This window comes from Diaphorina citri, unplaced genomic scaffold (assembly GCF_000475195.1).
Source record: "Diaphorina citri unplaced genomic scaffold, Diaci psyllid genome assembly version 1.1 scaffold372, whole genome shotgun sequence".
In the NCBI taxonomy this organism is placed as follows: domain Eukaryota; kingdom Metazoa; phylum Arthropoda; class Insecta; order Hemiptera; family Psyllidae; genus Diaphorina; species Diaphorina citri.
In genome coordinates, this window is record NW_007377807.1 from 181,408 (window position 1) to 195,284 (window position 13,877).

Sequence of the window (13,877 nt, forward strand, 5' to 3'; positions counted from 1 at the left end):
ACAGTATTAAGCAAGGAAAAAGTTTCCAATATTTTGCTCGATCTCGCGGGCAGAATTTCATCTTGGAAAAAACTGCTGCGAGCAGTCGCGATGGTTCTAAAATTTTGTCGCCTTCTTCCTATTGGCCCATGTACCGTGAGTGAACACCATCATCCTCTTCATTCACATCACATTATTGCCTTACTCATTGGCTATATTCACGTGAAGAATTGCCATTCAGGACCACATTTGGTTATCTCCATTTCTCACAAGAAATATTGGATCTTGGGACATCAAGATTTTGTTCATAAACTTAGTGTTCAAACATCTATCGAAACAGCTCGAAGTCTAGACAGCAAAACGGATGGCTCTGAAAGCCATATTGAAGACAGAGCCAGCGAAATAGTGTTCAAACATCTATCGAAACAGCTCGAAGTCTAGACAGCAAAACGGATGGCTCTGAAAGCCATTTTGAAGACAGAGCCAGCGAAAGTGATGGATATGAAGAGAAGAACTACGAAAGTGAAGTCCTACAGGTATCATAGCCAGCGAAAGTGATGGATATGAAGAGAAGAACTACGAAAGTGAAGTCCTACAGGTATCATTCAGAGAGAAGACAATCAACGAAACGTTTATCATACACGAAGAAAGTTTGAGCTTTGAAAGAAAACCAGGAGATCGAGTTGCCAATGAATCGGACGTTATAGAAGAGCTATCAGAAGTTGCAAGTTCTGTTGAAGAAGACAGTCCGGAGTTGAAACCATTGGAGCTTTCTCCCAAAGAAACCGCAGCTGGCATTAAAGAAACAGAAGATAGAACCACTGGAACTGCGGATAGCAAAAAAATTGATCAACTAAGTCTAGACGCTAAAGACAAAGTCTCAGAAACTGGCCTGGACAAAGGAGGGTCCGCAAATGAACACAAATCATCACCAGAAATGCTTTTGGACGAACAAGAAGGGTCTAATAGTGTCCTCAAAATAACAAGTTGGAACCACTGGCACTGCGGATAGCAAAGAAATTGATCAACTAAGTCTAGACGCTAAAGACAAAGTCTCAGAAACTGACCTGGACAAAGGAGAGTCCGCAAATGAACACAAATCATCACCAGAAATGCTTTTGGACGAACAAGAAGGGTCTAATAGTGTCCTCAAAATAACAAGTTCTATTGAAGCAATCCCTCCAAATGGCAGTGGCACCAAACACATTGTGAGTCAATCAGTCAATCATGACGGATGTAAAGTTGAAGCTGCTGACTGCCAAGTCGGAGAATTTATTTGGTAAGGTGCAAAGTACCTATGATTTACTGAAGAAACTCTCAGTTGACAAAACATTGAAGCCAAGTTTTCTTAGCAAAGTTTCTTCGATCGATTCATATCATCAAGAGTATAAGGAAGTTATTAATCAGCTCGAGGAACTGAGAGTCTTTGAAAATGAGGATTATATACCAGATTATAGTAAGCTAGATGCTTTCGAGGAGCTGGTAGGCATTATCAAGTACAATGCCAAGAAGTGTGAGCCCACTTCAAGCTCAGGTTCAGATAAGGTATCGCCTGAGTTACCCAAGCTACCTCCTCTAGATTTACCATATTTCGATGGCAACATTCAGAGATGGTCGCTTTTCTCTGAGACCTTTACATCTCTGATTCATACAAACAAAAGCTTATCAGATGACCAGAAGATTCATTACCTTGTTTCTCGTCTTAAAGGTTCCGCATTAAGTGTTTGTTCAGGTATTCCCGCTGTCGGATCGAACTATCAGACCATTTGGCAAGCACTGAAGGACAGATACGAGGACAAGCGAGCTATGGCAGGTAGCTATATGGATTCCATTCTGGATTTCAAACACATCAAGAATGGCAAACACTGAAGGACAGATACGAGGACAAGCGAGCTATGGCAGGTAGCTATATGGATTCCATTCTGGAATTCAAACACATCAAGAGTGAGTCCATCGAAATGTATCAGAAGTTCATCGATGAGGTTGGTATGTCAGTTTTAGCCCTCAAGGCTCTCAAGTTGCCTGATTTAGCAGAATACATTCTGTATGCACTCTCAGTCAAAAGGTTAGATACTGAGTTGTGTAAGAAGTTTGAGGCCAAGGTTTTCGACAGCCAATCAATGCCTCAGTTCACTGATTTATTAGCATTCGTTAACGAACAAGTGCGCATTCTGGAGCGTATGCATGGGTGTTCAAGTCAGGTTAAAGAACCACTCAAAAAAGACCCGCATACAATTCATTAAAAATGCAATACTTAATTCCAAGAATCGGGAATATTATTTCTACCCAAGATGTAGGCGCTAATATCAATGAATAATTAAACAAAAAAAAAAATAAAAAAAATAACAAATCCCTAAACGGACGATAAGAGACACAAAACTTCTCATTCAGGTGCTGGGTCAACACGAGAACACCAGAAAATACAGTTCCTTCGAAACCACCCTATACTAAAAATGCAAACGCTGCGCTGCATAATTCCAGGAAAAATAAAACAAAGTGTTACCTTACTTATAAACCACTCTATACTAAAAATGCAAACGCTGTATATTTCCAAGAATCAGGAACCGTATGTAGTCGCTAATATAAAACACCAATGTTAATAATATCACATTGGAAATAATAATAATAATATCACATTAGAAACCCCATTAAGTGTCATTAGATAGCATAAAAACGTACTCTTTGTTTATGTTATAATGTTTATGTAATATGAAACCTCACTCGTAACTCTGATGGTCACTAAATACCTTCATGTAGATTATATAGACTCAGTTTGTTTTGAGTGAATACCGATTTATACTTATTGAAGGGTATTATTTCATTAATTTTTATAATGATTATTGCATATTGAGTAGTGTGTGTTTATGTTTACATTGGTGAATAGTAATATCGATTATTTGTAGTAAAATAATTCCATTATTTTCTTAAAAATAAATTAAGGTTTATGGAACCTTTCGGTCTCATTCTGGTAGTAGGTATAAATTTATGAAACAAGTAGCTTGCCTAGGTAAGTATATCTAACCTTTTTAAATTGAGGTAAAGGTCTTTTATTACTCTCCTAAATGGGAAGTATTGTATCTCTTATCGCCCATCTGATGAAGGACATACTACGGGATGGGCATGCTACGACACAGACCACATGCGTCTAATGTAGCAGTTGTTTTATGTGTACGAAATAAAAACGGCGTTTTTTTTTTTTTTTTTTTTTTAATAATGTAGCAGTTGTTTCATGTGTACGAAATAAAAACGGCCTTTTTTTTAATGCACTCTGAACACCTCCAATTCTTCTATCGTATCCCTTAAACTGCTTTTCCCCATTTTGTACCCCATCTAACCTTATTCTTTGTCTACTTTCAGAAACCATCTCGGATCAAAGTGACCTGGAGCTTCGCATCCGTACACTCAAAGATCAACTCAACAAACGCAAACTCGAATCCGAACGCCTAAAGAAAGAACTGAAAAGCGTCCGCGCCGAAAACCTCAAGGCCAAAGAAGCCTCTTTGCTTCAACAGATACGATTCTACGACAAACACATTCAGGTTGCCACACAAGAGCTGGAAAATGAGAAGGAAAATGGCGCCAGACCTTCGCAGATAATGATGAAGCCTTTGATATTGAAGCCGCAGAAGAAAATGGCGCCGAAGAACGCCAACACGGCCGGAGGCCATCTGAACACGACCAACAACACCAACACAGTGGCCAACAAAAGGAAAATGGCGCCAGACCTTCGCAGATAATGATGAAGCCTTTGATATTAAAGCCGCAGAAGAAAATGGCGCCGAAGAACGCCAACACGGCCGGAGGCCATCTGAACACGACCAACAACACCAACACAGTGGCCAACATCACCAACATGAGTGTTAACATGAGCTCCCTGGAAGAAACCTCAGACCAAACACACAGTTCGCATGATTACCACAAGGAACCATTTGATACCGAGTCTGATAAACTGGATGCTAGTGATAGCACCAATGTGAATAAATCCAATGATTCACTGGAACGCTGGAAGAAACCTCAGACCAAACACACAGTTCGCATGACTACCACAAGGAACCATTTGATACCGAGTCTGATAAACTGGATGCTAGTGATAGCACCAATGTGAATAAATCCAATGATTCACTGGAACCCAGTGTGCAAACTATCACGGAGGAAGATCATACTATGGTGGATGCAGCAGGGGAAACCATAGGTTCCAATGAGAAATTGGAGTCACTAGAGAGACGTACACTTGAGGAACTTGAGAAAGATGCCATCAAAACTGACATATCAAATGGACAAATAACAAAACCACTCGCCAAGTTGGACAGAGATGTGAGCGAAACAGCTAAAGAAACAGACGATCACACAAAAACATCTTCATCAAGTGAAATATTAGAACATATTGAACAATCACTAACAAAGGATTTATCTAAAGAATCGGCAATAAAGAATGTATCTGAAGAATCAGCAGGACACTGTTGGTCCCAATGAGAAATTGGAGTCACTAGAGAGACGTACACTTGAGGAACTTGAGAAAGATGACATCAAAACTGACGTATCAAATGGACAAATGGCAAAACCATTATCAAAGAAGTTGGACAAAAATGTGAGCGAAACAGCTAAAGAAACAGACGATCACACAAAAACATCTTCACCAAGTGAAATATTAGAACATATTGAACAATCACTAACAAAGGATTTATCTAAAGAATCGGCAATAAAGAATGTATCTGAAGAATCAGCAAAAGACAAATCACAACCAGAAAAAATCCTAAGACTAAAAGCTGGTGTCTCTTTACCCAAAGATGAAGAAGTATCTGAACTAAGCGAAGTGTCTACTCACCAATCGGAAACTTCTGAAATCCAAACAGAATTGGAAAGCCTTCGTGACGAAATTGTCGAAGAAATCCTGTCCAGTGCTAGAAGTGTCTTGGAAGCGTCTGAGCAGACTCACGAAACTGAAACTAAAACCGAAACTGTTGAGACAAATAGAACAAAACGTGATAGTATTGAAACAGCTATCGAATCGGTGCGAAGCATAGAGGCCGATACCAAAGCGCATATCGATAGTGTTGAAACAGCTATCGAATCGGTGCGAAGCATAGAGACAGACATCAAAACACATATCGATAGTGTTAAAACAGAGGCCTCTACTGGAATGGTCCACCGTGGGTAAAGCAACCCACTGATCAGTGGGAACTAACGAGGTATGTACCTAGTTCCGATTCTGTGCCAGAAGAAAGGAAGAAAGCAACTCTACATTCAGTAAGCAAGGAAAAAGTTTCCGATATCAAGAGGTGTCTCTTTGCCCAAAGATGAAGAAGTATCTGAACTAAGCGAAGTGTCTACTCACCAATCGGAAACTTCTGAAATCCAAACAGAATTGGAAAGTCTTCGTAACGAAATTGTCGAAGAAATCCTGTCCAGTGCTAGAAGTGTCTTAGAAGCGTCTGAGCAGACTCACGAAACTGAAACTAGCACTGAAACTGTTGAGACCAATAGAACAAAACGTGATAGTATTGAAACAGCTATCGAATCGGTGCGAAGCATAGAGGCCGATACCAAAACGCATATCGATAGTGTTGAAACAGCTATCGAAGAAACTGTTGAGACAAATCGAACGAAATATGATAGTATTGAAACAGCTATCGAATCGGTGCGAAGCATAGAGGCCGATACCAAAACGCATATCGATAGTGTTGAAACAGCTATCGAATCGGTGCGAAGCATAGAGACAGACATCAAAACACATATCGATAGTGTTAAAACAGAGGTTGTGTTTTATTCTAAAGATCAAAGGGGTTGAACGTCACTGTATTACTGCTAAGCTCTTTCGTGACGGTAGTTTTACGTTCAATTCGGCATTAACCTCACCCAGCCTGAGTGGAGCCGGGAAAAGTCGGCAGCAAACGATTCAATCCCGGCTGAGGTTGGGATTTTATCCTCAATGATTTGAAAATTTGGCCATAATAGCCCTCTTTAACTGCAGCAAAGGGACGCTTTAGTCCTATTAAAGCGTATTAAAGAAGCACTAATTATCTCGACTAAATTGTGAACACACTTTGTATAAAATACACAATAAAATATTGATTGATTGACTCCTATCCACACAGGTAATCACGTCCCGCGTGGTATCCGAAGTCTGCCAGCTTCTCGCCCTGCGTCCCTCTCCCAAACGGGACAACTTCATAGCTCGTTGGAGCCGTCCCAAACGGGATCCCGTGGATGAGATCATAGTCCAGGACACTGGAACCAAACCAACAACCATCCTAGACAGTACCAACATTGAAACCCCTCTGGACCTCACAGACGTTCACAATACCTCGGACATTCTCTCACCCAACATATCCGACCTAGACTTTCTACCCGTGGACAAAGACTTCCTACGTCTGGACAACTATGCTCTGCCTCTCATCAACCTATCCCCGTCCAAAGCACCTGAAACACCATTCCTACATGCCCTCAAACGGGATTACCAAATGAGCCGCCAAATACAACTGGAACAGATCTCTAATGATATTGTCAAGGAAGAATTGAACGCTAGTATTGAGAGTATTGTGGGATTGTACAATGCTGGGAGGGAGAATGTCTCAGACAAGGCGAGAGGGAAGCTGGTCAGAGCTGTGAGCGTTAGAGGAGATGGGAACGAAGGAGGAGACAAAGATGAAGGAGGAGATGAAGGAAAGGAGGTGGAGGAAGAAGTGCAAGATGAAGCTGATGATAGTTTGGAAGAGAAGGTGGATTTCTTTGCTTTGAGTTCGCATCAGAAGGTGAGATTATTTATTTCCATCTGGTTTATCTTTTTGCTCTGATAGTACCGCTACTTGTCGATACTCGATTAAAATAGCTACCCAATGGCTCTCACTAGGCCGACTGTGCCCCATATTCCGAGCACAGAGCCGAAAAAACATCGACGCTGTCGGGAATTGAACCCGGGACCTACAGTGTGCAAGCCTAGTGTGATATTAATTCAGCCACGGAGGTCGCTTAACTGTAATTAAACTCACATGAAGGGGTAAAAGCTTCGATGTGCGAAAAACTTCATCAGAAGACATAAAATAAAGGTATACCTACCTGATTCACTCGACCCATACAAATTAATATAAGATTTACATTAGTTCCCTATTTCTTTCTTTCTCATCCCCCAGGAGTTATCATGGACATCCGAGGATGACTGGTACAATGAAGATTTCGGTCTGACCTTACAGGGACCTCCTGCCATTGTGGCCGAAGTTCTACTGCAGAAAGAGAGGCAAATTGATCAAGAGGTGAGACATAAGACCTTGCTTGAGGCAAACCCAGGAATTAAATTAAAGGAGAATTGAAAACTTAAAAGAAGAAGAAGAAGAAAAAATAGGTAATGTAAATGCAGTTGCTTTGTGTTATTATGTCACAACTTTGGTGCTCACTGCAGCATTGTAGGTTTTTCCCAATATCTCAATAATCCTAACATCCAATATATACATACCATGCTGGCACCGACCGCTATGCGTATTTATATGTCATAGCTACTCATTTTCCTCACGAGGCTGAGTGGGCCCCGCAACAGCCAGTCACGGAATCAATCATTTGCATGATACATACAAATTTCTTGACCCCGCCGGGAATCGAACCCGGGTCTCCCGCGTGCAAGGCGAGCGCAGTGATACCCGCCCGGGGCGGATTTTATCCTAAACGCATAATGTTCGTTCTCGGAACGGCTGGCTTTCTCCTATCCTGTCTCCCCTCTCTCTTAGATAATACCTTAGCAGTTGTAGTTCCCTCTATGAAACCTATTTAAAAAAATGCCATGTATTTATTTTTTGTATTCTATACGATTTCAGATTGAGAAAATCAAGCAGCTCACCAGCAACATCCAAAGTCTGACAGATCCAATCGACACAGACCCCATCACTCGTCGTAAGCTATTCAGTGGCGCCTACCCCTACCTGAGGGAAATCCCTGATAAGCCTCCCCCACCTTATATCGAGCCTGCCTGTAGCGTACCAGCTAGTGAACCTGAGATAGGAATAGAACCCGCGACCTAGCGCTTACAAGGCAGACACGCAACCTTCCAAGCTAACCAGATTTACTGGCTGTCTAATTAATTATTAAAAGCCCAGTTAGCTTGGAGGCTGGCGCCTTGAAAGCGCTATGTCGATGGTTCGATTCCCGCCCGGCTTTCTCCTATCCTGTCTTCCTCTCTATTATGTGGCATAATAAACATTATTGGAATGTGTACATTTTGAATACATTTTACTATTTTGGATTTGATTTATTTGGATTTTAACCCGTCACGACATCATATTCATGTTAACCCTTTACGGTTGATCATTTCCAGGTTCCATCGAGTAACATAGCCCGGATACAAATGTACTACTCGTTCCTATACGATCTAACCCGAGATGTTTACACAAGGCAGACCACCCCGTCGACGGCACGCTGTGAGGATGAGTTACCATGGCAACAGCCCAGAGTTAAAGCCAAACTATTGGATAGGAAAGTGCCCTCTGTATAAAAATTGAATTTTAGACCTTTTACATTTATTTTTTCGGAGTTTTGACCTCAGATTTGGATTTTTCCCAACTTTTTAAGGTATTAGCTAAATTGCCATTAGGAATGAGCTATTTATTTTGGGGCAAAGTCAGTTAGTTTGAAAAAGGCCACTTTGCCCTGATACTTAAATGTAGGAGGGGCAAACGGCCCTAAAAGTCGGGTTTAGCTTATACGAACCTTGGCTCGGGGTCGTGTTTTATTCTAAAGATCTAAGGGGTTGAACGTCACTGTATTACTGCTAAGCTCTTTCATGACGGTAGTTTTACGTTCAATTCGGCAATAACCTCACCCAGCCTGAGTGGAGCGGGAAAAGTCGGCAGCAAACGATTCAATCCCGGCTGAGGTTGGGATTTTATCCTCAATGATTTGAAAATTTGGCCATAATAGCCCTCTTTAACTGCAGCAAAGGGACGCTTTAGTCTTATTAAAGCGTATTAAAGAAGCACTAATTATCTCGACTAAATTGTGAACATACTTTGTATAAAATACACAATAAAATATTGATTGATTGACTCCTATCCACACAGGTAATCACGTCCCGCGTGGTATCCGAAGTCTGCCAGCTTCTCGCCCTGCGTCCCTCTCCCAAACGGGACAACTTCATAGCTCGCTGGAGCCGTCCCAAACGGGATCCCGTAGATGAAATCATAGTCCAGGAATCCAAAGCTGAAGAACCAATGTGGACCGGATTCCATGTAGAAGAGACGGAGATTAAGAACCAAATCGCCGACGGTCCAGGAATCCAAAGCTGAAGAACCAATGTGGACCGGATTCCATGTAGAAGAGACGGAGATTAAGAACCAAATCGCCGACGCTATCCTGCAGGATTTACTGGCGGAAACCGCGGTCGCGTTTCGACGACTCACAGCTGGGAGGTCGCAGGCTTGATGGTTGGGCGTTTTTTTTTTTTCTTTTTGGTCCGTGCCTGTTGCTGCCCTCAGCTGCAGGATTCTATGTTTGACCTAAATTAAATAAACAAGGGTTTTTTTCCTCCAAGAAAATTAAATCTCGATGCTCTGATGGTGTCGGGCCAGTTTTACTTTTTTACCTCTGGCTGTTGCTTTCATTAGCTCCAGGATTGATTGATTGACCTAAAAGAGGGTGTTTAGTATCTAAGTAGTGTTTTTCCAGGCCAGCCTAGTTAGCTTAGTTGGTAGCGCGTCTGCCTTGTAAGCGCTAGGCCGCGGGTTCGATTCCCGCCCGGGGCGGATTCTATCTACCTCTGGCTGTTGCTTTCATTAGCTCCAGAATTGATTGATTGATTGATTGATTGACCTAAAAGAGGGTGTTTAGTATCTAAGTAGTGTTTTTCCTTCAAGAAAATGAAATTTCAATACTCTTGAGGCCTTGGTGTTACCGTGTACGTTGGTTTGTGCTTGTTTTAATGGAGCAGTTGCAATTGGGAAAATATTATTAATAAAAGGTCGATTCCTACTCTTAAGAAAAATGACATAATAGTCAATCTCAAGCATTAGATAACAACAACACTTTTTTACCTCTGGCTGTTGCTTTCATTAGCTCCAGGATTGATTGATTGATTGATTGACCTAAAAGAGGGTGTTTAGTATCTAAGTAGTGTTTTTCCTTCAAGAAAATGAAATTTCAATACTCTTGAGGCCTTGATGTTACCGTGTACGTTAGTTTGTGCTTGTTTTAATGGAGCAGTTGCAATTGGGAAAATATTATTAATAAAAGGTCGATTCCTACGTACAAAGTTGTGAAAAATTCGAATCTGAGGTCAAAACTCCAAAAAAGTAACTTTAAAAGGTCGAAAATTCAATTTTTATTTTCCGTTCTAATGAAAGAGTCCAAATATGTGTGACGTCAGACTTAACGTCAAAATGCGCAGAAACGCTTGCGCACAAACAAACGAAGCGGGAGTCATGAATTATGACGTCATCGCCTATGCGGGATCCCGCGGGATTGGAAACGTGCGGGATTTGCGACCCCTAATCCTAACCCTAAATCTTACAGACTCACCTGCATCCTAGCTTCAATAATTCTAGTCAGTGACAGAATATCACACCAACATCCCGATGACCCAAGCACAGTGCTCTTTCCCCTAGCATTTCTGGCTCATCTTTATCCACCCACACTCGCTTAATCCTTTCTCAGCGGGAAGTTGTACTCCTTGATTCCATCCTTAGTGATAGCACACAGATGTACACCATCTCCGGTGTAGATATCACGCTCAGCAGCAGCGGTGAATGCGTCTTTCACCACGGAGATAGCTTTCTCCAGAGGTACAGGGGTCTTGTCTACATTCTCCTGATTTCTGAATCCAAGCTGAAAAAGAGAAATTGGGGTTAAATCTAGTGGTTCAGTAAACTGTGTGATATACCAGAATAGTTAGTTAGCTTGGAAGATGGTGCATTTATTTCCCCTGTAAGTGCTAGGTCGTGGGTTCGAATCCCACCCAGGACGGATTTTATCCTGAATGGGTGAGGTTTGGTCTCAAAATGGCTGGTTTTCTCTTATTGTCTTCCTTCTCTCTTTGCTCTCAGGACAATAAGACCTCACTTAACAGTTACATAGTTCCTTCTATCAAACCTCTCAATTTAAAAACGAAAAGAAAGTAAACTATTGGACATTTCAGTAAAAAAACATGAAATGACATAAAGCCTGATAATACATTGGCCTTAAAATAATAAAATAAAAGTCTCCCTTTTTACTGTTTACTGCTATGTGGGGTTAAATCTAGTGGTTCAGTAAACTGTGTGATATACCAGAATAGTTAGCTTGGAAGATAGTGCATTTATTTCCCTTGTAAGTGCTAGGTCGTGGGTTCGAATCCCGCCCAGGACGGATTTCATCCTGAATGGGTAAGGTTTGGTCTCAAAATGGCTGGCTTTCTCTTATTGTCTTCCTTCTCTCTTTGCTTTCAGGACAATCTATCAAACCTAATTTAAAAACAAAAAGAAAGAAAACTATTTAAAAAACATGAAATGACATAAAGCCTGATAATACATTGGCCTTAAAATAATAAAATAAAAGTCTCCCTTTTTACTGTTTACTGCTATGCTGAATAATACCAACCTGGTTATCAAGCAGAGCCTGCAGCAAAGCTCCAGAAGAGCCTCCAGCCCTGAAGTTAGCTCTCTCCGTGTGACCAATAGGATCATAGGAATACACACAGCCCTTGCCTTCTGGGTCTAGTCCGGCAATAATAGTCGATGTGTAGTATGGGAAGAATCTCTTTCCGTACATCATGATAGAAATCATCTTAGCAAGAGATGTTGTCGACATGACCTTGTTATGTTCATGGAGGTACATCTGAAATGGTAGAATTGTGATGGTAAATATCATGAGAAAATTATAAGTGGGCTTGAAGAAATCATCTTAGCAAGAGATGTTGTTGACATGACCTTGTTATGTTCATGGAGGTACATCTGAAATGGTAGAATTGTGATGGTAAATATCATGAGAAAATTATAAGTGGGCTTGATGAAATCATCTTAGCAAGAGATGTTGTCGACATTACCTTGTTATGTTCATGGAGGTACATCTGAAATGGTAGAATTGTGATGGTAAATATCATGAGAAAATTATAAGTGGGCTTGAACCACCAACCTCAAAATGTTAGGTCCCTGCATCCTATCTAGAAGTCCACATAAACATCTAGATAAACCAATGAGAGAAATGAAATTATTGATCCATTGAAACAATAACAATACACCTAGCTCCCTAAAGAAGTTAAGGTAATTATTCAGAAGCCATGACAATGAGAAAGAAAGCTCCTTTTTATGTTTAACCTAACCCTATAATAATAATGATCGAATAATTTGGATTGCTCTCGGGTGTAAATATTGTACCCGGCTGACAATCTGGTGTCTGACGCAATGATAGCATAGTCAGGTCCAGCTACGGCAACTGTGGTTCTGAAAACACAAGGTAAAATGATAAATCAAATTTAAACAAATCATTATTTAACCCCCAGATTTTTAACTTGGTGTAATGAAGCATCTTGACTTCTGCAAAAGATGGATGCTTCTAATCGGTAAATTTTGGAGTGCTGTGTAGAAAGGAGTAGGAATAAAGCCTAACAAATGAAGTGTGTTCTTAGTTTTAACTGTTTGTCTCAGTAAATAAATAAACACCCACCTGCATCCTAACCCTAAATCCTACAGACTCACCTGCATCCTAGCTTCAATAATTCTAGTCAGTGACAGAATATCAGAGATGTAGTTAGAGGTAGGGAAATTTATAATTAGATAGTTAGTAAAGGGTCCGCCCATTTGTCTCAGTAAATAAATAAATAAACACCCACCTGCATCCTAACTAGTGATTGCAATGCGGGATCCCGCAATCCCGCGGGATCCCGCACCTTTTTCCAATCCCGCAATCCCGCAGTTTTTAGCTGCTGGATTTGCGAAATAATTTGGATTGCTCTCGGGTGTAAATATTGTACCCGGCTGACAATCTGGTGTCTGATGCAATGATAGCATAGTCAGGTCCAGCTACGGCAACTGTGGTTCTGAAAACACAAGGTAAAATGATAAATCAAATTTAAACAAATCATTATTTAACCCCCAGATTTTTAACTTGGTGTAATGAATCATCTTGACTTCTGCAAAAGATGGATGCTTCTAATCGGTAAATTTTGGAGTGCTATGTAGAAAGGAGTAGGAATAAAGCCTAACAAATGAAGTGTGTTCTTAGTTTTAACTTGAGGATTATTTAGTTTTCTGTTTCACCAAACTTCCTAACAATGAGTAAGATTTTGATGTAAACTGATAGACATAGGTACTCAAGGAATTTTTACTCTTTAAACTTGGAGGGTTGAACAGGCATGGAGCCCTGCAAGGGCATTCTTTTCAGGTGGCACTGAAAGAATGAACATCTACTCACCAATTACAGGCTTTCTTCTCTATTTAGTTTAACTGGGTATGTTTACACTTTACCTAGATCCATGGTTTCACTTACCCTCCATTGTCGGAGTAGGGTGAGAAATGATGTTGAATGGGAGTTTCCAAGATTTGTTTCGTAACCAAAGCCATTTTTTACTCAAATTAACAGAAAGGTATAACTGATTATTAAATTATTATTCCACAGTGGATGCCTTTTATGATTTATTTGAAGCAAAAAACAAAAATTGGGTTTAGGTTGATGACTTGCTGATATTTTTTCCACTCACCGATTTCGAAATTTTCAAAATTTGGCGCTCTCAAATATGAAAACAAAACAAAGCAGGTTAGCAAAACGCCCTGGTAAGGGACATTATTGGACAGTGGATCCTGACTCGCAACTTATGTTTGAAGAAGGCTCATTTCGACGGAGACCGCGAGGTAAGTTCAAAGTTGAAGTTCAACTAGGGACAATGGGGATTTTCATTACCTACTACCTAACATTCGCAAACTGAAAATACTTAGTTTAATCCTCAA

General features: G+C 40.7%; 3 protein-coding genes and 1 long non-coding RNA gene across 4 annotated transcripts; 2 read left to right on the top strand and 2 right to left on the bottom strand.

Moving 5' to 3' along the window:
• The first annotated feature begins 1,206 nt into the window (after nucleotides 1-1,206).
• LOC103508146 lies at nucleotides 1,207-1,848 on the top strand. Its single transcript, XM_026822829.1, has one exon. The coding sequence runs from the start codon at nucleotides 1,207-1,209 to the stop codon at nucleotides 1,846-1,848; it is 642 nt and encodes a 213-aa protein (XP_026678630.1).
• A 26-nt stretch (nucleotides 1,849-1,874) lies between these two features.
• Nucleotides 1,875-7,988, top strand: LOC103508147. Its single transcript, XM_026822830.1, has 10 exons — nucleotides 1,875-2,157; nucleotides 3,337-3,555; nucleotides 3,606-3,852; nucleotides 3,981-4,417; nucleotides 4,692-4,733; nucleotides 5,253-5,523; nucleotides 5,641-5,734; nucleotides 6,075-6,731; nucleotides 7,110-7,229; nucleotides 7,785-7,988. Exons 1-10 carry the CDS (start codon nucleotides 1,875-1,877, stop codon nucleotides 7,986-7,988), a joined length of 2,574 nt encoding a protein of 857 aa, XP_026678631.1.
• Nucleotides 7,989-9,272: 1,284 nt separating this feature from the next.
• Nucleotides 9,273-9,849, bottom strand: LOC108252259. Its single transcript, XR_001809482.2, has 2 exons — nucleotides 9,717-9,849; nucleotides 9,273-9,544 (listed from the first exon to the last, which is right to left on the bottom strand). It is a non-coding gene; the product is annotated as an uncharacterized LOC108252259 (long non-coding RNA).
• A 703-nt stretch (nucleotides 9,850-10,552) lies between these two features.
• On the bottom strand, nucleotides 10,553-13,631 carry LOC103508142 (proteasome subunit beta type-1-B). The gene is given in 5 exon segments (XM_008472677.3): nucleotides 10,553-10,782; nucleotides 11,533-11,769; nucleotides 12,630-12,680; nucleotides 12,832-12,970; nucleotides 13,420-13,631. Coding segments are annotated over 5 exon segments (687 nt in total). The 5' UTR covers nucleotides 13,494-13,631; the 3' UTR covers nucleotides 10,553-10,596.
• Nucleotides 13,632-13,877: the final 246 nt, after the last annotated feature.